This window comes from Mauremys reevesii, linkage group 2, assembly GCF_016161935.1.
Source record: "Mauremys reevesii isolate NIE-2019 linkage group 2, ASM1616193v1, whole genome shotgun sequence".
NCBI classification, from domain to species: domain Eukaryota; kingdom Metazoa; phylum Chordata; order Testudines; family Geoemydidae; genus Mauremys; species Mauremys reevesii.
Window position 1 is genome coordinate 95,318,526 of NC_052624.1, and position 24,116 is coordinate 95,342,641.

At 45.6% G+C, this 24,116-nt stretch overlaps 1 protein-coding gene across 2 annotated transcripts in view; it reads right to left on the minus strand.

Annotated features, from left to right (window-relative positions):
* The window catches only part of LANCL2 (LanC like 2), a 50,490-nt gene extending 32,184 nt beyond the window's left edge, over window positions 1–18,306 (minus strand). Inside the window, exons 1-2 of one of the 2 annotated variants that reach the window (XM_039526506.1) lie at window positions 17,884–18,306; window positions 17,606–17,833 (exon numbers count right to left, since the gene is read on the minus strand). In XM_039526506.1, coding sequence (XP_039382440.1) covers window positions 17,606–17,827 — 222 coding nt within the window. In that variant the 5' untranslated portion in view covers window positions 17,828–17,833; window positions 17,884–18,306. Of the gene's footprint in view, window positions 1–17,605 lie in introns of both variants that reach the window. The other variant, XM_039526505.1, reaches the window with a different exon arrangement.
* Between the last annotated feature and the right edge of the window lie 5,810 nt (window positions 18,307–24,116).

A 24,116-nucleotide genomic window follows, 5' to 3' on the forward strand; every position in this document is an offset into this window, starting at 1 on the left:
TGCCAAGAGGTTTTTAACTAGAGGAAAAGCCTCAGAAGCAGACCTACTTCATAGAATATCAGGTTGGAAGGGACCTCGAGAGGTCATCGCGTCCAACCCCCTGCTCAAAGCAGGACCAATCCCCAGACAGATTTTTGCCCTGATCCCTAAGTGGCCCCCTCAAGAATTGAACTCACAACGCTGGGTTTAGCAGGCCAATGCTCAAACCACTGACCTATCCCTCCTGCCTTAAAGTAAAGTGGAATAGTTTCAACAGGCAAACTAGAGGGCGCTCCCACTTCAAAGAGTAACTTAGCACACATGGGACAGCCACATTACTCGGAACACAAGGTGGGATTTGAACCTGCTTCGCAAACACCCCAGGCACTCATGAAACGTTCAAGGAAGGGAGATAGGCTTTGCATCGCCTCAGGGCTTGTGCCCTGCCTTATTCTGTCCTCCCTTCAGGTGCAGAGGAGCCAGAGAGACTGGGCTGGGGTGACAAGCTGGAGTCCAAACTTGATGCCTGAATACTGGTGAAAAGCCTCGTCGGTGTCCAGAAGTTAGGGAATCTGGTTCCGTTCTAGATTCCCTCTCGGCCTGGGGCCGCTCCCTGCCTCCCACTCCCATGGCCTGCCTGGGGCCTCTCCCTGCCCCCCACCAGGCCTGGGACCACTTCCCTCAAAGCCTCGGGCCGCTCCCTGCCCCCCACCCCCATGGCCCGCTTGGGGCCACTCTCTGCCTCCACCCCCACTGGGCCTGGGGCCTCCCCCGCCGGGTGCACAGCCCGGTTGCAGCGGGGTGCTGCTGGCCCGGGCTGCAGCTGGGGGGTTGTAGCCAGAGCCCGGCCTGAGGCCAGGCCGCTGGGCTGGGCTGGGGCGAAGAGGCCCTGGACACGCGTGCACACGCAGCTCCAGCAGGTGCGTGTCTCTGACAATGGCAGGACAGTCATGCGCATCCCTTCCCTTCCTGCAGGCCGGGCGTGTGGGGCCCACCCAGCCAGGCCGCCTGCAAGGCAATCAATTTTGCCTATTTTGGGTTAAAATTCTCTTAACCCTTGGATGCAGGGGTAATGAAATGTTATCCTTATTGTATGATTAAAGGGCAGCAGAACTGTAGTTAATATGCCCTAATCCATGGCATATTATATGTGAATGTAACCTTCATTTGCTAAGCATGGGACAGTGAGCAAAATTCAAGTGATGGACAGAGGGTGGGGTGGGAGGGTAGGTGTTTCTATCTAGGGATGAGGACCCTGTTTAAAAAGTCCTAACTGCCATTTGACCCTCCCTCTCCAGTGTTTTCAGACAGAGCTAATTAAAACTCAATTGAGACTCCTTGTTTCTTTGCACTAAGAGCTGAAAACACTAAGTGGTGGACCATTAGAGCATGGAATTGCAGCTAAATGCAGTGTGATAAGAGATGCAACAGTAGCAAAATCACTCCCCTACCTAGCAAATCCTAGAACTATGATTACTTAGCTAAGTGGTCATGGTGCTGTAGGATCAGAATAGGACACAGCAGAGCAGTAGTGATGGTGGTGGCATCATTTGTCCCTCACCCAGTGAGTGGAAGTGAAGCCACATGAACGAACCTCTGGACACTCAGGCTTGACTGACCTCAGACAAGAAATTGTGAGTGGAGTGGGGTGTGGTGGAGGGAAAGGGGGAGTTAAACGGACCTTGGACTTTCATACTGCAAGTTGGGAAACTGCAGCAAAGAAACTGCTCAAGATATTGTGGGGTGTTTTACTTATTGCTTGCATACTTCTGAGTCACTGTTGCGATCTTTTTCCCAAATCAAGCTGAGTTCCCTCTCCCCTCGAAAGTCTTCTTTTGTTCTGCACAAACTCAGTGCTTGTGAATGGGGGCATATTGCCATATTGGAGGTGCCCCGTGCTGTATTCAGTTTTCTGGGTGGGGCTGGAGCCATTCTGTTTTGTAATGCTACAAGTAACCCCCAGACACTGAACCTGGCCTTTGTTGCTGCCAACATCACCTGGCAGAAGGGTTACACTAGCTAACACATTTGGTAAACACACCTCATTTTTCTCCTCTAGACAGGGCAATATATGCCACATTGCTGCCTTGGAAGGCAGGGAGCTCCTTCTTCTGAGCACAAGTAGCCTCAGCACCTGCAGAATCCAGCTAGGTGATGCATCTCTGATGAGTCACAGAAGTACCAGGACTCAGAATTTAGCAAAATCCTTTTTTTTTCCCTGTTTTTTATTAACTTACTATTCATTTTTGCATCTCTGACTACAGCTGCTTTTCTGGAAAAAAAAAAATATTTGGCATTGTCACCATACAGCAAATGAAGTTTGAGAGATCTAACAATCCTCGCAGAGACTCCTGCTTGCTGCAGCTCACTCCAATCCCTATGGAAACAAATGCCAGTTCTGCAAAAGCAGGTCCTTATTGAACATTCTGAAACGCTGACTGCAGAACACCTTATCCTGTTTTCATTGATATAACATTCATTTTCATGCAAGCAGCATAGTTAGAACCCATGTAAACATCAATGGCTGTGAGAAAAACAACTCCATGTGCTATTTTTAGAACAAGTTCTTACACTCATAAATCATCTTACCTTTGCAGGGGGTGGGGGGGAGTTAAAAATAAAACCAAGGACTCTCAAAAGGAGGAGTGGATGCTTGGTAGCAAATTCAGTTTAAAGATAAAAGTTGTAGTCCAGGATTTTCAGAAGTGTCTAGCTGCTTTGGGTGTCTAACTCAAGATGCCTTAAAAGGACCTGATTTTCAGAGAGTGGGTGCTAAGCCATTTCTGTAAATCAGACCTCTAAAGTGCTTCAAGTTGGGGACCAAGTTGGGGACCAAGCAGCCACTCATTCACTTAAATTCTCAAGATTTTCAGAACTGTATAAAACACCAACGTCTAAAGAAAGTGCAAGAGTATGAAGAATAAATCTAAGGTATTTGGGTATCCAAAATTGCCACTTGCCTCATAGTATATTTTGGTTGGCATGTATTATTACAATAAAACCTAGATTATCCAAATACAGTAACTCCTCACTTAAAGTCGTCCCAGTTAACGTTAATTAGGGAACATGCTTGTTTAAAGCTGTGTAATGCTCCCTTCTAAAGTTGTTTGGCCGCCTGCTTTGTCTACTGCTTGCAGGGAGAGCAGCCCATTGCAGCTAGCTGGTGGGGGCTTGGAACCAGGGTGGACCAGCAGCCCCCCTATCAGCTCCCCGCTCCCCTAAGTTCCCTGTGCTGCAGCCGCCCAGCAGACTATCAATTGCCAGGCAGTTCAGCTGTCTCTCCCCCCACTGCCATGTGCTGCTCCTGCCCTCTGCCTTGGAGCTGCTCGCAGAGACTCCTGCTTGCTGTGTGCGGGGGAGGGAAGAAAGAGGGGGGCTAATGTCAGGGTGTCCCCCTCCCCCCTGCTCCTGAACCCCACTTATCCCATCTTCCATAGAGCAAGGGGGACACACCAGGACTCAGGACAGAGGGAGCTTGCAGCAGCTGCAGTCTCAGCAAGCTGATCTAATTAACAAGGCAGTGTATTTAAAGGGGAAATGCGCATATCTCCCTCCATTCCTGCTGCCTTGCAGAGTGAGAGAGTTAACCCTTGAGGGCTCAGCCAATTGCTAGTTCATCATTTAGCAGTAAGGGAAATATCCCACCCTCTGACTCCTCCACCTCAACCAAGCTTCACAATCATCATCACTGTGTACCAGTATTAAATTGTTTGTTTAAAACTTAGAGAGAGAGAGAGAGAGAGAGAGAGAGTGAGTGTGAGTGAGAGATAGTCTTTTGTCTGGTGAAAAAGATTTCCCTGGAACCTAACCCCTCATTTACATTAATTCTTATGGGGAAATTGGATTCGCTTAACATCGTTTCACTTAAAGTCGTATTTTTCAGGAACATAACTACAACATTAAGTGAGGAATTACTGCACATTTACTCAAGCTTACAGATAATGTAGGGAATTATAAATTTAATCAATAGATGCTGGGTGACATAACCCCAAGTTTTTGAAAACAGAGGTTGAGCTAACTGGAGGTTACACTCTATTTTGAAACACCATGAACATATACATATACACACAGTATGCATAGAGCCAAAAAGTTCTCTTACAGCCCAAAATATGTTGCATCTTAGAAGTCCATTTATTTTCACCACCAATATTTCACATAATTGAATTTGTTTAACCAACCAGTCAGAACAAGATTTTTCTGACTATCAGCTCTGTAAGTTTAAACTGGGAATCTGATGAAGAGCAGGTAGAAATCAAGCCATGCTCTGTCTTTAACAATTACTACCAGTAAACTTTCTGAAATCAAAACTTAGGGTTTCATTCAGGACAGGTGCAAGGGCTTGTCTTTAAGCACATGTGTAAGTCCCAAAAAGCGGACTTAAACCACGTGCTTAAGTATTACATACATGTTTTCCTGAATTGGAAGCCTTAACTTGTGACTAGAGAGCCCACTCAGGCTTAGAAAAACAGTTGTGCTCTTTTCTTCCCTGTCCATAATCACATTTTTTTGTTTTTAGTTAACATTATCTGGAAGAGCCACAGGAAGCAAATACATGTTCTGCATTGCTTGACTATATTAAGCAGCACTGGGCTTGAATGTAGTATCATAGAACTGTTTAACCAGGCCAGCCCAGGAAATGGCCTTTTGTCCTGATTAAGCAATATTATTACAATCCCATCACACTACTGGACCATCCCATACAGAGTTAGGAAGACGCACACATGTACACTAGAGGCCTGAGCCTGCCTCCAGTGAAGTCAGTGGTAAGATTCCATTTTGCTTCAATGGGAGTAGGATTGAGTCCTAGGAAAAGAAAGAGCCTGCTGCCCTAAAAGAGAGAGCTGTGAGATGCCCAACATGGTAACCCAGCAAGTATAGCTGACACTGAAGGAGTAAACAGCCCGGCAATAATGGTGATGCACTTCATAGTCTTTTTGCATGTAGGACAGTCAAGGAAGGATTGAAAAACCATTTAAAGGAACAAATAGAACTAGCATGATACAGAGACACAGCCAAGGAACTAAACACCCCTAAAAATCACATGAAGATGTCCCCATTAAAACTTTGCATTCCCATTAAGCAGCAATCTTTGCAGTTAATCATCATTGAAGTCCTACTTAAAAGTCATCCTAATTAAGTACAGTGTCTAGTATATGGGTTGTCAGGACACATGCAACAATTTATTACGATATTTTTAAATCTAATGACATAGATCAGCTAAACCAACTCTTAGTTATAGAGTGTTTTTTTAAAAAGCAGCTACCGCATATGCTCACTAGTCATAACTTTTGTTCAACACTGTCACAATATTATTTAAACTTCATCATGGAATCATGAGGAGACTGAGCAGGGGCGGCTCCAGGCACCAGCGCAGCAAGCGCATGCCTCGGGCAGCAAACTGCAGGGGGCGGCTGCCGGTCACCGTGAGGGCAGCAGTCAGGCTGCCTTCGGTGGCATGCTTGCGGGAGGTCCACCGGTCCCACGGCTTCGGCAGCAATTCGGTGGCGGGTACGCCGAAGGCGCGGGATTGGCGGACCTCCCGCAGGCATGCCGCTGAATCCGCGTTACCGGCGGACCTCCCACAGGCATGCCGCTGAAAGCCCCCTGACTGCCGTGCTTGAGGCGGCAAAATACATAGAAGAAGCAAAGAGTCCTGTGGCACCTTATAGACTAACAGACGTATTGGAGCATGAGCTTTCGTGGGTGAATACCCACTTCGTCGGATGCATTCACCCACAAAAACTCATGCTCCAATACGTCTGTTAGTCTATAAGGTGCCACATGACTCGTTGCTGCTTTTACAGATCCAGACTGACACGGCTACTCCTGATACATAAAATACATAGAGCCGCCTCTGGGACTGAGTCATGGTGATGACTCAAAGTTAAAAGCAGGGTACTCTTTCTTTATTGCAGGATGAAGCTGAGAACAAGAATGGATACCACCCAGCACTGGAACTCTGTCCTTAGGGTAGATCTACACTTGTGGTGGCATGCAGAGTACAGACAGTGCATGCCCAGCTAGCATGGCTATAAACAGCAGTGCAGAGAGCGAGGCACAAGTAGAATACACCTGAATCTCAATGTATGAACCCTACATGGCTCTCTACACACCCAAGTAGTGCCTCCACAGTCTACACAGCAATTTTTTGCAGTGTAGTGTCCCACTACCTCCCCAATGCGGCAGCTTTTTCACACTGCAGTGAAAGGCTTTGATGGGGGAACTGCCAGAGTCTTTCCCTGTCACAAAGAAAGGCTCAGTCAGACAGGAGGTAGCAGGGAAAAGGTTCCCGACGTGGGGAAAGACTCAGGCAGTGGGGAGCTGCTGGAGCCTTTCCCTGCTGCCTCTCTTTGCCAGAGTCTTTCACTGCGGCATGTAGCTACGTTTACCCTACACACTGCTGCAAAAGTAGGCAAGTGCTTCTTCAGAGACCTTAACACTAACATACAGGCAAAAAAGTCAATAGGTGAATCTAAGAATAGATACATTCATAGCTTAAAAAAATGTAGAAACTTCAAGTTTAATTTCTAATACTTTTGTTGCTAAAGAGACAGTTAAGTGAAATTAATGAAAAGTAAATGAATGGGATACTGAATGTTGGTCCTAGGCTATTAGACATTTCCCAGAACTGAAGAAGAGCCCGGTGTAAGCCTGAAAGCTTTTCTCTCTCTCTCACCAAAAGAAGTTGGTCCAATAAAACGTATTACCTCACCCACCTTGTCTCTGAAATGTTACGGGCAGATTATTCCTGGGGGAATTCTGCGCATTTTATTTGTCAGACCACCACAATATAATCATGCTCCTGCTGACAGCCCCTGGCGGCCAGGGCTCCTGCTGACAGTGGTAGCCCCAGCTGCCCAGGGCTGACAGCAGGCAGGAGTGCTGGGAAGTCACAAATTCTGCAGGAAAAAAAAATTCTGCAGGGAACATTGATTCTGCACAAATTCTGCATTGCACAGTGGCACAGAATTCCAGCAGGAGTAGCAGATGCATTTTTGCTATGAATTAGAGAAGACTCTTTGTTTGGACTCTATAGCCATTTGAGTCACTTCCCCTCTACCCCTCATTACTTCCAACCGGTTTCCACTTCCAATATTTTTGGATCCTTTGATAGCTGAACTAATATCTGTAAATTCCTTTGAATGTTAAGCCAGTCCTATGCAGGGTAGATTCATTTAAGTCAGCAAATAAGGAATCTTGATTTAAATAATCAGTTTTAATCTAGTTTTGCATATGTACCTTTTAGTTAACGAATGGTTACCAATAAATAAGAATCAACCTTTCAAGCATGTTGGTTTGCAATCAAATATAGCTATTACACACTAAATTTGGTATTTTTATTTGCTAACCAGGAGGCTATACACTATATCTATCTCTATTTGTTCAAGCAATTACATGGCTTAATCTGCATTCAAATTCTTAGTTTGTACATTTTTATTAGAAAATTTTGAATGATGTATTCCTAATTTATAGACGATTGATTTTATTTTTGTTTGGGCCAGGCTCTGTTTGGATGGAAATTCAAATTAACTTAAACATGCACAAAGCCCAGCATTTAATTTTTTTTAATTAATTAAATAAAACTACTATAAAAATACATGTGCTGGATACACGAGAAAAACAGTTTATCAAAACAAGTTTTGCATTTAAAACTAACAGATCTGTAATGAATAATAATTATTATTTTGTCTCTAATAATTATATGGCAGTGATTTGACAACCTGTTATTTAAAAACTAACTGGTTTACTAAACAAAGGAAGCATGAGCTACAATTAGGGTATGTCTACACTGCCCATGTTACAGCGCAGCAATGCTGTGACATAGGCAGTGTAGTTGCGCTTCACTGGCGATAAAAATAACCACCCCGAATGAGGGGTGGTAGCTTTATCACCAGAAGCGTGGCTCCCGGTGACAAAGCACTGTCTATACTGGCGCTTTTCAGTTGTTTACATTTACAGGAGATACTGCTGAGTGCTTCTTATTTACAATGTCACCTGAACGTGAGAACAGGGTTTCGCATGGCACTTTTGTAGCCTGCGTTGCAAGGTATTTACATGCCAGATATGCTAAACATTCATATGCCCCTTCATGCTTTGGCCACCATTCCAAAGGACATGCTTCCATGCGGATGACGCTCGTTAAAAAATAATGTGTTAATTAAATGTGTGACTGAACTCCTTGGGGGAGAATTGTATGTCTCCTGTTCTGTTTTACGAGCATTCTGCCATATATTTCATGTTAGAGCAGTCTCGGATGATGACCCAACACATGTTCATTTTAAGAACACTTTCACAGCAGATTTGACAAAATGCAAAGAAGGTACCAATGTGAGATTTCTAAGGATAGGTACAGCACTCGACCCAAGGTTTAAGAATCTGAAGTGCCTTCCAATATCTGAAAGGGATGAGGTGTGGAGCATGCTTTCAGATGTCTTAAAAAAGTAACACTCCCATGCAGAAAACTACAGAACCCAAACCACCAAAAAAGAAAATCAGCCTTCTGCTGGTGGCATCTGATTCAGATGATGAAAATGAACATGCATCGGTCTGCTCTGCTTTGGATTGTTACCGAGCAGAACCCCATATCAGCATGGATGCATGTCCTCTGGAATGGTGGTTGAAGCCTGAAGGGACATATGAATCTTTAGCACATTTGGCACATAAATACACCTTTACCTCGATATAACGGTGTCCTCAGGAGCCAAAAAATCTTACTGCATTATAGGTGAAACCGCGTTATATTGAACTTGCTTTGATCGACCGGAGTGCGCAGTCCCGTCCCCCCAGAGCACTGCTTTACCATGTTATATCCGAATTCATGTTATATCGGGTCGCGTTATATCAAGGTAAAGGTGTATCTTGCAATGCTGGCTACAACAGTGCCATGCGAATGCCTGTTCTCACTGTCAGGCAACATTGTAAACAAGACGTGAGCAGCAGTATCTTCTGCAAATTGTAACCAAACTTGTTTGTCTCAGCGATTGTCTGAAGTAGGATTGAGTGGACTTGTATGTTCTAAAGTTTTTAATTGTTTTATTTTTTAATGCAGTTATTTTTGTACATAATTCTACATTTGTAAGTTCAACTTTCATTATAAAAAGATTGCACTACAGTACTTGTATTAGGTGAATTGAAATATTTTTTTACAGTGCAAATATTTGTAATAAAAAATAACTATAAAGTGAGCACTGTACACTTTATGTGTTGTAATTGAACTCAATATATTTAAAAATGTAGAAAACATCCAAAAAAAATTTAATAAATGGTATTCTATTAGCTTAACAGTGCAATTATTTTTTAATTGCTTGACAGCCCTAATATATATATTAATTATACACACACACACCCTTTAACTCCCCACCCCCACAATCCATACACGTATAGATTAAGTTTATCACTTTTCTAAAACTTTTACATATACAATTTAAATCCAAATCACTTCCAATGTAAAAAGAATACTTCAGCTATGTGAATGACTGACCTATACATCTATAAAAAGGAGTACTTGTGGCATCTTAGAGGCTAACACATTTATTTGAGCATAAGCTTTCATGGGCAACAGCCCACTTCATCGGATGCTCACGGAAGCTTATACTCAAATAAATTTGTTAGTCTCTAAGGTGCCACAAGTACTCCTGTTCTTTTTGCAGACACAGACTAACACAGCTGCTACTCTGAAACCTATAAATCTGACATTTGAAAGGGTTAGCTGTTTAAGTGATTAAGTTAACCGGATAATTTGAAATAGCTTTGTTTTCACATCCCAAATTCAGAGTTCCAATGTGTATGTAACCCCCAAGGAGATTACCTAGATTCCTGGGGCTCTGTTTGCTGGCAGCTCAGGGATGAGGCACACTGTCCCTGGTAGAGAGGGGGAGCCAAGGCAAACTCAGAGTCTGCCTGGCAACCAATAGGGATTGAGATGCCCCTCCCAGGGAGTTCAGGAAAGGGGAGAAGCCATTTTTGAGTCAATCTGGAGCCAGCCAGGCAGGACTAGCTGTGTGGGGAGCTAGTAAGTCCCAGGCCTGCATGCAGGGTTTCCCATGAGAACTGGCCTCTAGGGACCTGAAAGCAAGATCCCTCAGCTGGGCTTTTCCTTCTCCACTGATGTTTCCCAGTTTGTAGAGTTTTGCTGGGAAACTCCCCCAGCCAGGCTGAGTTAGCCCTCCAGCTCCCTAGGGGTAGGGTGACCAGACGTCCCGATTTTATCGGGACTGTCCTGATATTTGCTTGTTTGTCCCGCTTCCCGACCGATGTTCGGTCGGGACCCTGGACAAACAAGCAATTTGGCCCTCCGCTCCGGCGCACAGGAGGAGCCTGGAGGGGCTCTCGCCCCCCCACCCTGACTCCACTCCCTCCTTCCCCCATTGGATCCCTCCCCAAATCCCCACCTTGGCCCCGCCTCTTCCCCAAGCACACAGCCTTCCTCCTCCCTCCCAGGTTTGCACACGGGCCATAGCCGGGGCCGGAAGCGCAGCGCGGAGGCTGCTCCAGACCTGCAGCCCGCGGGGCAGCGTGGTGGGGCTGGGGGCAGCGCAGAGCAGGCAGGGCCCGGGTGGGCGGGGGGTGGAGACACATGTGGGGTGGACACGCTCCTGCCGGGAGGGGCTGGGCCCAGCTGCCTGGTTCGCCCCCTGCCCGGGTGGGTCCCCGAGCTCCCCGTGGCTGGGGTGGGGCTGCCCGGGGCTGCAGAGGCAAGTGTCCCAGGCGGGGCGGAGCGGAGCAGCCCCTGCTGCAGGGCCAGACTGAGCGACGGAGCCCGGGAGCGGCTGGGCTGGGAGCTGCAGAAGGGGCCCAGAGCATGGCTCGGCTGCAGAGCTTGGAGCCCAGGCTAGGCGAGGGGATGGGGGAGCTGGGCGTGTATTCAGGGTCGGACCCGAGAGTTGGGTGGAGACGGGGCTGTGCCACTGCTGCCTGGTGGGGGGGGGGGGGGAGCCGCCGGGCTTTTTTTTTTTTTTTTGGCTCCGCCGCGGGCTTTTTTTTTTTTTTTTTTTTGCTCCCCCTCCCCTCGCGTCCTGATATTTCATCTTTGTCATCTGGTCACCCTACCTAGGGGATACCAGTCACCACACGGTCAGCTCTGCTCTGCCTGCTAGTTCAGGGCTGCTGCCTGCTGTGTGCGTGTCTGGACTCTGGGCTAGGAGACTACAGTTTGGATTTTAGTACAGTTGTGTAATCTGCACCTTGAGCCCTGCACCCCTTTGTGGTGAGGGGAAATCCTGGGACCAAAGCAGCCTGATTCCTGCCTGAAGAGGATCCCTGCCAGCAGAGATCAGCCCCTCTGCAGTGACTGAAGAGTCCAGAGTCATCTCTGAACCTGAGGATCATTCATGGAGTTTGAGAGTGCACCATCTTTTAGTCAGTCAGCCAGGGAAATTGTTTTGGGGATTCCCTACTCTCTGAACTGTGTCCTTAAGCCAGGGAGCAAGGGTTTGGGGATTTTATAACCTGCGGCATATTAAACCTATGGAGGGATTTACCACCTTCTCCCACTTGTGAGTCCTTTGGGCTGTACTGCACCCTGTCAGCCACACTGCTAGACCACTGTGGAGAAGAATTTTGTGGTCATAGGTCATCAAGGGCCTCAACAAAGTACGCACACCAATGAGACACTAACCTTACATTTGCTACATCAAGTCATGTGACTGGGGAGGTCACAGGTATTAGCAGTGTGGGCACCAGTGAACCTAACAATAGTGTTTTACCCTGTTATGTTATATTTGTCTCCTGTTTAATATAATTATTGTGTTACAATATATTGTGTGTGTTTGTGTTATTTCTTGGAAGTCTCCAACTATCTGGCAAGTAAGTGGGGATTACCCTGTGGATAGAATTTTCCTCCCAAGCTGCCCTGGTGACCCTGCCAGGAAGGAGCGAGGGGGATGGAGGCACCACCAAATAATTTTGTAGGAAAAAATAAAGAAGATACACCCTGCTGAGTGGGTGGCGGGATCCAGACCTGTTCATCAACACCTGTAAGCAGATTGGCATTAAAGAAGGTAACCGGGTGGAGAGGGAGCGCTACCTGTAGATTTATAAAACTTAGGCTATGGCTACACTTGCACTTCAAAGCGCTGCTGCGGCAGCGCTGCTGCAGCAGCGCTTTGAAGCGCTAAGTGTAGTCAAAGCGCCAGCGCTGGGAGACAGCTCTCCCAGAACTGTCCGTACTCCACCTCCCTGTGGGGAATAATGTACAGCGCTGGGAGCCGCGCTCCCAGCGCTGGGGCTTTGACCACACTGGCGCTTTGCAGCGCCGCAATTTGCAAGTGTAGCCATGGCCAAAGTTTGTATACAGCAGTTAGCCCTGTCTCACATTTAACATGACCATTTGAAGAGCTGGCCCTTCTCCAAAGTGGATGAGTTTTATGTGGCTAACTTGACAACTTAAGAAATCAAATGGATTGCTTGATACTACAGTGATTTCTGTGGCAACTGAAGTACCCCGTATATTTGCAGCTGTCATTATGTGAGTCACATAGTTCTTACTCACCATTCCACTTGTGTTGTAGCAGATGGCGATCATGCAAAACATTGAGGTTTTCTTCATGTGTTTTGATTTTTACAAGCCTTAGACTGTAATCCCGCAAGTCACTCTATATAAACAGACCCTGAACCTGTGTAAAAGTGGGGTCTGTCTATGTTACAGGACAGAAGCCTATATCTACCTCCACCCTCAAAAGTAATGACATGAGGTCCCAGATATAATGCTGAGGCCATATGATACTCCAGGAGGGCCCAATAAAGTCAGAGATAGTTTTAGGATTTGAGGATGGAGAAACGAAATCACACACACACACACCAGCAAAATCTCATGAGGAAAAGTATACTCACACAATCTTCTGACAAAACCAATTTACTAGTAAAAGACAGAAACAGTCAGAGTGGGGGGTGGGAAGCAGAGTAACTCCATTGACTTTAAAGCAGCTTAAATCCATTTAATGGGACTATAGAATCTGACTCAGTCTTTTTCCAAAGAAGGAAAATAACAGATTTTCTACTTTTAATTCTTCAAAAATAGAACACCTGCCTTGTAGAAAATAATAAGTATTTTGGGTCACCCGTGTACCTTACAAATAAAGCTGCACAGTTAGCTATCAACTGCCTCACTTATGAACAGTGAATGCCATGTGTGACAGGATGAACATACACAGTCATTGCAATTTCGCATGCTCCATTTTAGTGAGACTAGCAAAATGAAACAAATTCCTAGGGCAAATCTAGAGCTAGGAATTCCTGAAGCATGAATCTGCAGTGGGAGAATTTCACTGAGTTAAGGATTCATAAAATTCTAAAATGAATCAGAATTTGAAATGTTCTGCGATACAGTTAATATTTTCTTCCCACATGCATTTTATAAATGTAGTTACTTAAAAACAAAACAGACGCAAAAATCTTCCTTCACCACATTTTCCAAGTCCTGTTCTCACTTTTGTGATGCTCTCTGAATAAGCAGTTATGAATGCACATTTTCTCTAAAACCTGGACAGAATGTGTAGAATCTAAAGTAGGGTTGGTGTGAAAGGATGGATCTCCTACCCTGCAGATGATCCACTTAGGGAAAACTTTCCAAGTGTTTCTGTGTTAACACAATAAAGATATTTAGATAAACCAATTCCCTCTCCCCTTATTGAATATATTTGGTATGTAGTACTACTTGCAAAATTAATAAAATAAATTAGAATTTATAACCCTGGTTTTATGAAGATTTTTGATCTATACCTGTATTTACAAAAGTCTCTGGGGACATCCAGTTTTAATTCTAATATCAATAACATTACATCCCCAAGACACACTTTTCTTTTCAAAGAAGAAATTATGCCTTTGAATATACACACACACAAAACCCACTCCCAATAGAGACTCAGAGACAGATCAGAATTTGGCCTTTAAGAATTTGGCCAGTTAAGGCACTGATCCTGCAAATCACTCTGTGCACACAGCCCTACAGTGGTACTCCATTTGGATGCAGGGATATGGGAGCAGTTTGCAGAATCGGGACCTAATTGATTTTGGTGCTAGTGATTAAAAAAAGATGACAGAGTGAAGAATGGAGAGTTCTGTTTATCTACAAATACTGCATGTGCAGCTACAGTGCAAACTCCTTCTCAATAGATCTTCAATGTGTCTTAACCCTGACCTGAAGGGACTATTTCTAGAGATGAGAGAGTACTCCAATCTGTGAGCCCATTCTCATTGCTGACAAGATGTCCAACACAGATACCAATTAGCAGTTAATTGTTTTGGCAGGTGTTGTGATGCCAAAGGTTTCTTTTTTACTTAAAGAAGGGGAATCCTAGCCACAAGAGCACTACCACTAGCCTATATTTAAAATAAAGCTACATTAAAGTGTCAAGATGATTATTTAATATCACAAATTCAGAGTAAGTCACCATGTTATCCTTTATTCACCCAAGCAGGTTTTGCATGGTTCTCAGAATGGCATGCAGTTACTCTTATCCTACATGAGCTGTTACCAGTGTTAAAATTCAGTAATTCGCAGTAAGGGCAGAGGTAGAGTCATCCAATGGTATTGAGAAGAAAATACTCAGTGGTTAGAGTGGGAGCCTGGGACTCCGAAGCCTGGGACTCCTTCAAAAGCTCAATTCTTTGCCCACTACAGACTTCCTGTGTGATCCTGGACAGTCATTCAGCTTTTCTGTTTCTTCTGTAAAAATGAGAATAGTACTTCCCTATCTCACTGGGGTGCTGGAGGGATTTAGAAATAGACCGTGAGGTGCTCAGACACGAATGTGGTGGTGGCCATATCAGTACCTAGAGAGAGATCGTCTCCTGATTAAACAGTTTGGCAAATGTGCATCATTTGATGTAATCACAAGGCAAGAGACTCATAGAATCAATTAAAAAATTACAAAAAGAAATTGTTCTTCATGTGTACATGGAAGTAGCCATAGATTGAAAAGAGGAAGGAATGGCTCAGCAATATCTAAAGAGTAAGTGTGAACTCCATCAAAGACAGAGAAATCCATCTTTTCTAAAAATAGCATAGACTGAGGGCTTGGCTACACTGTCAATGTGCGGCAAGCCAGGGACACTGCCACAGCACAGTGAAAGTCCCACTGCACCATAGCAATGCTCATAGAGGACACTACTGCACAGCAAGCTAGTGAGCTGTAGAGTCACATCGTGGCTTGCCGCATAGTAAGTCACTGTGTAAACAAACCCTGAGAATACTGTGGTGAAAACTGGGCATTTGGAAGGGAAGTGACCCAACAGAGGCTCTCTCTCCCCCCTCCATTCTCTGTATAACTTTATTAATGAAAGTTTGATCATTTCTGAGCTGTAACATATATAGTAAAAGCAGTTTTATCCGGCATGTTGGAGGAATGGAGGGTGCTGGCAAGTGAAAAATGCCGGTTAACCAAAAGGAAGAGACTTTGGGTGCAGGAAGGGTGTGGGGCTCGGGCTCTGGGAGGGAGTTTGGGTGTGAGAGGGGGCTCAGGGCAGTGGGTTGGGTGCCAGATCTGGGGGGCGCTCACCTTGGGCGGCTCCCCACAAGCAGCGACCTGTCCCAGCTCATAGGCGGAGGCATGGCAGACAGCTCTGCACACTGCCTCCACCTGCAAGCGCTGCCCCCACAGCTCCCATTGGCTGTGTTTCCCAACCAATGGGAGCTGTGGAGCTAGCACTCGGGGTGGGGGCAGCGCACAGAGCCACCTGCTGCGTCTCCACCTAGGAGAAGCTGGGACAGGTTGGCGCTTGCGGGGAGCTGCCCAAGGTGAGCGCCCTCTGGATTCGGCACCCCACACTCCCTCCTGTGCCCCAACCTGCTACTCTGAGCCCCGTCCCGCACCTTAACTCCCTCCCAGAGCCCACGCTCCACACCCCCTCCTGTACCCCAACCCCCTAACGGCCCCACACCAACCTGACTATAAACCAGAATTTCAATGAAGATCAGAAATGCTGGTTTATAAAGCTTTCCGGATGGTGAAGTGCTGGATAAAACAGCTTCTACTGTGCATACATTGAGGGTTGCAGATAACGCTAGTGTTTCCAGTCTCACTGTGAGGCCTTGCCTTCACTGCCAATAAAAGCATGTTCCTATCTCGAGTTAAGAGCACACCTTTTTTTCTTCAGTGAAGACAAGAACCGAGTATTCTTATTTTTGTGGGTTTAAACTAGAATCCAAGGCCTTGTCTGACTAGGGGTGGTGTGTAGGGTACGTGAACCTACATGCCAGTGAAAAGCAGGCTGCATCCACACTGCGGTGTGTAGCTACACACGGCAGCGAAAGGCTCTGGCATGGTGGAGGAAATGGGGAAAGGCTCTGGCAGTGCCTTTTCCTGTGGTGGAGAAAAGAACCGGCAGCTCCCTGTGGCAGGGAAAACATCCAGCACTGGGGGAGGCAGCAGGACACTACACTGCTGAAAATAGCAGTGTAGATGGGGCAGACGCTGCTTGGCTGTGTAGAGTGCAGTGTAGGATATACCCTAAGGCTCTGATGTACTTTTACTCACCTAAGCAGTGCTTAACTGTATACACTGCTATGTATATCTATGCTAGATGGGGTGCAGTGCAAGCACACTACATGCCCCTATAAGCATAGACATAGCCTGAGGGGTCTGTGAGGGCGGGCAAAGCTCTGTAAAAGGCATGGTCAGAAACAAACAGGTCATTCATCCAGTTTGAACCTGAAAGTCTTCCTTTTGGGTGGTTTGTGCCCTGGCCAGTACTGAGACAAAAGCGAATGTGGTTTTATCCAGCACTGGACCGAGAGAGGGTACCATTTTGAAAAACGCACCACCCCGCCACCCCCAGTCTGAGCTGCACACAAGGTCACATCAGTGGGGGGGCGCAGAGCAACGTTCTCTTAAAAATGACATCCTCTGTGCAGTGTGATCTTGCATGCATATACGTGCGGGGTCACGCCAGCAGGATGGGCTCACACCATTTCTGAACGTATTGGAATGTCCGGTATTCGGGGGATGTGTGAATGGCCACCTTATTAGGAAATGGGGTGTCTCAGGCTAATGCAGATAAGGTGGGGGTATAGGGGCCAGGGAGAGGGCCTGTGGGTTTGTAGGATGGCCTATGGCGGGGCTCTGAGCACTGGTGTAAAATACAGATCAATGCCAGTGTGCACGGAGCAGATGGGTGCAATGTGCTGTGTGGGGACTGAGAGGAGTCGGTGCCATGAGAGTGTGGCAGAGCGGGTGGGAGGCATAATGGGGTAGAGTAAGGTGGAGGAAGGTGGCTGTGGGGAGTGCAGGGTACAGAATGGCACATGGGTGGCATGCAATGGAGCACCTAGTGCTGTGGGAGGAGGCCCTGGCAAGGCGGATGAGAGCCCCGGCTGGTGGGCGTGGCGTGTAGGGGGAAATGTTGGAGCCACCCTAATCTCTGTCAATAACCACCCTGCTGCACCCCGTGTGGCCACGCGCCTTCCCTCCCTCCGGGCGCTGCCCCCAGCCCGGCCACCAGGAGCAACAAGCAGCTCCAGCAGAGCGCCCCGCTCGCCGGCCCCCGCCCCCGCCCCGGGGGGGTAGGAAGGAGGCTGAACGTTCCAGAGCCCGGCGGGGTTCTAGAACGCTGGAGGGCAGCCTGGGGCGTTCTCGAATGCTGGGAGGAGGCGGCGGCCCCCGGGCCCAGCGCGCGCGCGCTCGCTCACCTTCCCGTCCGGGCCGAAGGGGAGGGACTCGGTCTCTTCCCCGCCTGGGGAGGGCGCGGGGTCCCGCTGGGTCTCCGCGGCCTCGCTTGGGCTCGAGGAGGCGGCGGCGGCGGCGGCTCCGTGGAGCTGGTAGTCCGGGTAGGGGTTGCTGAACGCCCGCTCCTCCATCTCCGCCTCGCCCCCCAGCTGCAGCTTCAGTCGCTTGGACATGCTCTCTCCCATGGCAGCCTGCCCCCGGCCCGCCCCCTGCTGCACGGCGAGCCGCCGGGGACACGCGCCCGCCCCGAGAGCAGCAACGCGCTCCCTGCTGCAGCGCCAGCACCACGCCAAGGGCTGGGGCAAAAGCTGACAGTAGCGCCGGGGAAAACGCGCCCTGCCTTGATAACAATGCGGTGGGGGGCACAGCTGGAAGGTATCAGGGTAGCTGTGCCCCTGCCCCCACTTCTGAGAGGCAGAAAATACCAACTTTAAAAATAAGGAAGCAGGCTGCCGCCTGCCATAGAACGGGGCTGGGAGAAGAGGCGCGCCACGCCCCGCTGAACATTAAGACATGATGGGCAGTTTCCTCCCCTTTTTGCACGAAACAGCACGATCGAGAGGAAGCAAGGGCAGACACAGTAAAAAAGCCGCCCGCCCAACAGTCGTTGCCCGGACAGCTGGGCACCTCTTCGGAGAGAGAGCCACTTTAAATCCACTGAGCCTTGATCGCACCTCCAAAAACCCCATCGGTGTTCTTCATCTTCTCCCCCTCTGCTCCCCAACCCGTCCGAAAAATAAATCAGGCTGTTGCTGCGAACAACACCCAAAGCTGCAAATCTGAGCTCGTTCCTGCTGCCTCTGTCTCTCTGCAGTAGGGAGAAATTCTGTCCCAAATTATTTCACATAATAACCAGAACCACCGAGGGGAAAGAAAATCCAAAGTATAGGCAGTAAATGATCAATTCCTTCACCAGTGTCATCCGAACCCTCCAGCTTGCTGCAACCACCAGGAGAGAATGAGAAAAACCCTACAGAACTAATCCCTGACCCCGATAAACATGCACGTAAATGGGAAAGGCTCTACCCTTCCTTTGCTCAATGCATTGATATTCAGCTTTCATTCATAGCCCATCCACCAAAATGATGACAGCAGCAGCCTTTCTCCAATCCATAGTCACAAATCCATGCTTATCTAATCAATTTTATAAACATAACAAAGAACTCTTCCTGGGCGGAGGGGGATGAGGAAAAGCAGCCTTTAGTCTTCTGTCCCTTCAGTTTGTAATTTCCTTCTTGCAGTTTATTCTTCCTGTGCTGCTGTGAAATTTGTGTCCCCCTTGCCTCGGATGAAGAAGGAATACATTTTGCATGACAAGATCAGGAGGGAGGGCTGCCTGCACACTCAACTATTTCTAACAGTCAATTGAGCTGCCAGCTTTCACCGAGCTGTCACACACCCAAACCAAAAAAGAAAAAAGCACCTACAGCATCTACACATATGTGAAACAGTCACACATGTATGAACAGATGGTGGTGCTGGTATTTGCCTAATTCACTGTATGCTTCTTAGTTTAACAGTTTTGGCTGAGCATTTTTGCCTATCCCAATCTCCATTTTTTGTTCCTCTTGACTCACAGTTTAGTTTCACATATATGTTTCTTTTTTATAGACAAGCAGCAGCCCATAACAGGTTTCAGATAATATATTCTGGTTTGTTTATTTATTATATTCAAACTGTGTTACAGCTTTGTGTGGAAAAAGAGACTGCCTGCCAAATCCCAGTTGCTTAGTATTGGAAATGGAAAACAGATATCTTGGAGGCAGTGTGTCAGCTTAACTGTATAAAATAGTGCAGATCAGCAAGATTCTGCTTGTGTGTGAATATATTTATGCACATATACAGATTCTATAACTTCAACACTTTTAAGTAATGATAGGGTTGCCTATTGTGAATAACTGATCGAATTTTGCAAATGAGCAATTAATGGCTTGACCCTGCAAGGTGAAGTGTGCCCTCAAATCCCACTGAAGTGCATGGAAGATTAGTACACTCAGCACTTCTGAAGAGGAGTTCACCGCCTCAGAGGTTTAACCGAAAAGCCCTGGTATACCAAAGCCCTGGTATACCTAAGCATGTGACTAAATCAGTACCTATTCAGGCAAGCACTTACGTACATGCTTAAAATTAAGAGGTGTAAATTAATAAACAACAAAAATTAAGAGTGTTGATTTTATAACACTTCATAATATACAAATATGAATTATTTATGTTGTGATAGTCCCAAGGGATCCCAATCATGGATCGGGGCCCCATTCTGGTGGGCATTGAACAAACACATTACAGAAAGACAGTCCTTGCCTTGGAGAGCTTACACTCTAAGTAAAGGTACTGTAGAATATCTTGTAAAAATGTGGACATCTAGATCTCATTACAGCAGTCTCCTATTAAATATTTACTAATAAGTGGATAAACCACCAGTTTTGGTAGTAATTATGAAGTATGCAGTTTATCAAGGTTCTAGTCCATGACCCCAATCCTGCATAGACTTACTGCCTTCAATGGGAATATTCAGAGCGCAGAAAATTAAGAATGAATGTAAGTCTATTACGGCTAGGGGTGCTAGTTTGTATGTATGTGTACACATACACATGCATGTGTAACACCAATAGACCCTGTTCATCTGCGTACAGGACTGAACCTAGGACCTCTGAAGCTTAGTGTGGGAGCCTCTACTGCATGAGCTAAAAAGCTAGCTGGCTCTTAGGTAAGCATAGGTGCTGCAACTAGGGGATATGCCGCACCCCCTGGCTTGAAGTGGTTTCCATCATATACAGGTTCTCAGTGCCCCCACTATACAAATTGTTCTAGCATCCCTGTAACTAAGGCTGTAGCAGATTCATCAATCTCTAGCTAAGCTAGGTGCCACTAGAGGGGAACAGAGCACCACACCAAGCAGGCATAGGTTACACATGCACATACCTATGTATAGAAAGGTATGTTTGTGCACACAGCCATTATCTTGTGGTATAATATAGATTTTAGAAAACATTTTTCCCTTTATTTTTTAAGAATGGAATTTATGACAAAGTGGATTTCAAACATATTGTGTGTGTCATAAGAAAATAGCATCTGTTACCACATATGATCTCTGGAAAAGAAATAGCCATCAAAATCTGTAAGTTATACAATTGAATATGCTTATCTATATTCAGAGAACAAAATCTAGACCAAAGAACTAGTCTTGTTTACAGAAAGGCCTGTTTTTTCATTTATTTCGCAAGTATTATATAAAAAAAAGGTCTGAACTATTTCAAATCTTATCCTAATAGCTTGAGTAGGTTAAAACATCTTTGCACATGCACAGTGCCCTTGAAAATTTATTCAACGCCTGCTAGTGTGGAAACCCATTTTTTAAAATCCAAATTTTCTTTTCATACAAAAAGTGATTTTTCTCACGCATCTTCTCTTGCCGTCGCTGTTGTATCTGTGCATTCTGGGACTTCTGAAGCACTTTTCCCATAATCCTCGCTGCTCTTGTTGGAAATAGGATTGGGGGTAATTCTTAAATCTGAGGCAGTACATTTGTACAGCTTCCATGCTTGCAACTTCCTGTCCACACTGGGGAGAAATCATTCTATAGTGCACCAGATCAGCCTCAGCTGAGCTAAAGACTTATTTTCTGCTATCAGCTGATACAACCAATGTTTGTAAAACACTTGGAACAACTGTTGGCAAGGTATTATAGACTAAAAATGTTGCAAGCGGAAGGTTTTCTTTGCATTCCAGTGGTTTCTTGCAGCATTTTTCATGTAATGTTGTCAGGGTCTGTGAGGAAATAGCAACTCTCTCCTTCCTCCTTTCTTTTGTACCCAGACAGCTGGATATACTTTGAAGGTTTTTAAAACATTCTTCAGTTGACAATTTTTCTTTTTACACTAATAGGAAAAGTAGACACAAAACATACTTGAATATTCTCCCTTTGATGCCAGTGCACACAATTTCTGCAGCATTAATGGATGTTATGGATAAAGGGGGAGGGACAATATGGATCCCATTTTTTCCCTCATTGGACAGGGGAAGGGAGTTGTTCCCAAAACAAGCACCTAACTTAGATCACAGTCCTGGGCTTTCCATGCATCTTGTCTCTTCTGTGTCTGTCTTTTAGATTGTAAGCTCTTCAGGGCATGGATGTCTTTATGTTTTATATAATGCAGAACAAATAATAAATAGTGATAATGGGTCATTTCATGTCATTTTAAAAAAAAATCAGAACCCCCCACTGTATTTTGCTTAGAAATTAGTTACATAACATAACTCAATAAAGAGTTAATCTTAAAAAAAGAAAAATTGATGGGATGATATGGGCTAATCATCTTCTGATCATTTTTGCCAAATGATTAATACATAAAGTCTTCACATGTCCTTTCTCTAGCCTTGCACCTGCTACTTTTGTTTTTGTCTTCCTTGCTGCATTGCCTGATCTAGCTTTTTAGGGAAAGTGCCATGTCCTTTCAAAATGTATAATAAAGTGTCTTGTTTGTTTTGGATAATGTATAAATAATAATAGTAAATTAATAAATCCGTAATGACACTACAGTTTCCCATATATTTTGCTTGTTGATCCCATCATGTTTAACATATGATCATAACTGACAGGGATGGAAAGGGCCTTTTGCGTCATACTGTTCACCCCATGGGCTAGTACACAATTGTGCTCAGTGTTAAACCCACGAGTGTTTCATCATATTGAAATCTGATGTGGTTTTTGTAATCAGTATGAACAATCATCAAGAGCCTCCCAAAGCACTGGCAGCAATGTTTCTGTTTTAATTATTCCTTCACTAGTAGTTTTCATTCTTGCTGCTCCATATTTTCTCCAGGTTTTGTGTGACACCATCTGACATATACAAGCAACAAACCTCTCTGTGTTTTCTTCAGCAGGGACAGGATGATGGGTATGTGGGCATCAGCATCTAAAGTAAATTGCTTTGCAAATTCTGGGAAACTAAAGATGAGATTAATGTCTGCTCTTGCATAACTCTAAATATAGCTTTGATGAGCTTCATTTGACAGCAGTTGGCAGTGGTCAGGGGGGTGGGGAGTTAGACCCCATCAAACCCCCTCCCCCTCAGTTTCAGAGTCACTGGCTCTAATTATGTGGACCCCCCCCCCCCGACTTGTGAAGAGAAGTTTGCATTTTTATGATCTTTACCAGCTCAATGCAGTACTTCAAAGCAACATGGTTGCAGGAACAAATACCACTGCATGATTCAGGGATTATTCCTTCATGGATTGTATTCACTGAAGGACATGTGATTCATCAGTAGCTGGAATGCATGGGCGGTGGGTATAATAAACCTCCCCTAACCCAGGCCCTGGCCCCATCCTCTCCCCCAAGCTAGCAGGAGCTCAGCTCCAGCTGGAGGCCAGCAGGCAGCTGGGGCCAGCAGGCAACCTGGCATTGGGGGCGGCCGGCGGTCCAGGGCCGTTCAGCTGGGGCTCCTCCGGCTGCAAGCGGGAGGGGCTCTAGGGGCTCTGGCGGATGGGAGGGAAAGGGTGGAGAGGAGTGAGTGGGGGACGAGTCAGGGAGGGACCCTACTCATCTGGCACTACTCCTAGCTAGAATACCTATCTAATATTTCTCCACCTCATTGACTCTCCACCTGTACTGATACTTTAATTCATGTGAAAACATCTCTCTTTTCCCTTGTCTGAACTTCTACCTCTGATATCATCTAATATTTGAAAGAAATTTAGGGATACAGTTTGTCTGAAAGCCATCATACCAAAACAGGGCCTGAAGACAATGGGACTACTCATGGTAGTCAGCATCTGTGCTCTGTAGTAAGTATTTGAAGAATCAGGTCCTACATTTTCATTATATTGTACTTACAGACTTTGGACCAAATCCAGCCCTTTGTAAGTGGACTCAGCTTCAGTTGGTGTTGAATCCACTTATGCAAGAGTGAATCTGGCTCATATAATATACCATGTTGCATTTTCAGAAACAGCACACTTCTTTGGCTGCTATGAGTAATTGGTTTCTATTATTGTTCGATCTCGCTACTTGAGAGCTTGTATGTCTCACTGTATGGCTTGTAAATCACTGTGATATTCAATCACCGTATAGATGCTTTTAATAACAATTCCATTTAACATGCTGTTGCTTGGGAACCTAGAATTTTTTTTTCCACATCTTTCAACTTCTAAGAGAGAGCAGTGTCATCAAATGCTGTCACTGTATTGCTTTGTTTTGATGAGTGTACACTAATATGAAATGATAAGACTGAGCAGCAGTTGTTGAACTTCTGTCTATTTTTAAAGAATAAATGTTTGTCATAGTCACCCATTTCATCTCCTTGTCATCTTACCCTTAATGTTTCTTGATTTCACATCCAGAGGAATACAATTAATAATGCAGTCATCTGAAGATACCCTTAAATATTCTCCTGGTGTCTTGTTAATTGTAACTATGTTGAAAATGAAACAATTACTCAATGTTATTAAAAATGACCACTTGACAATCATTAG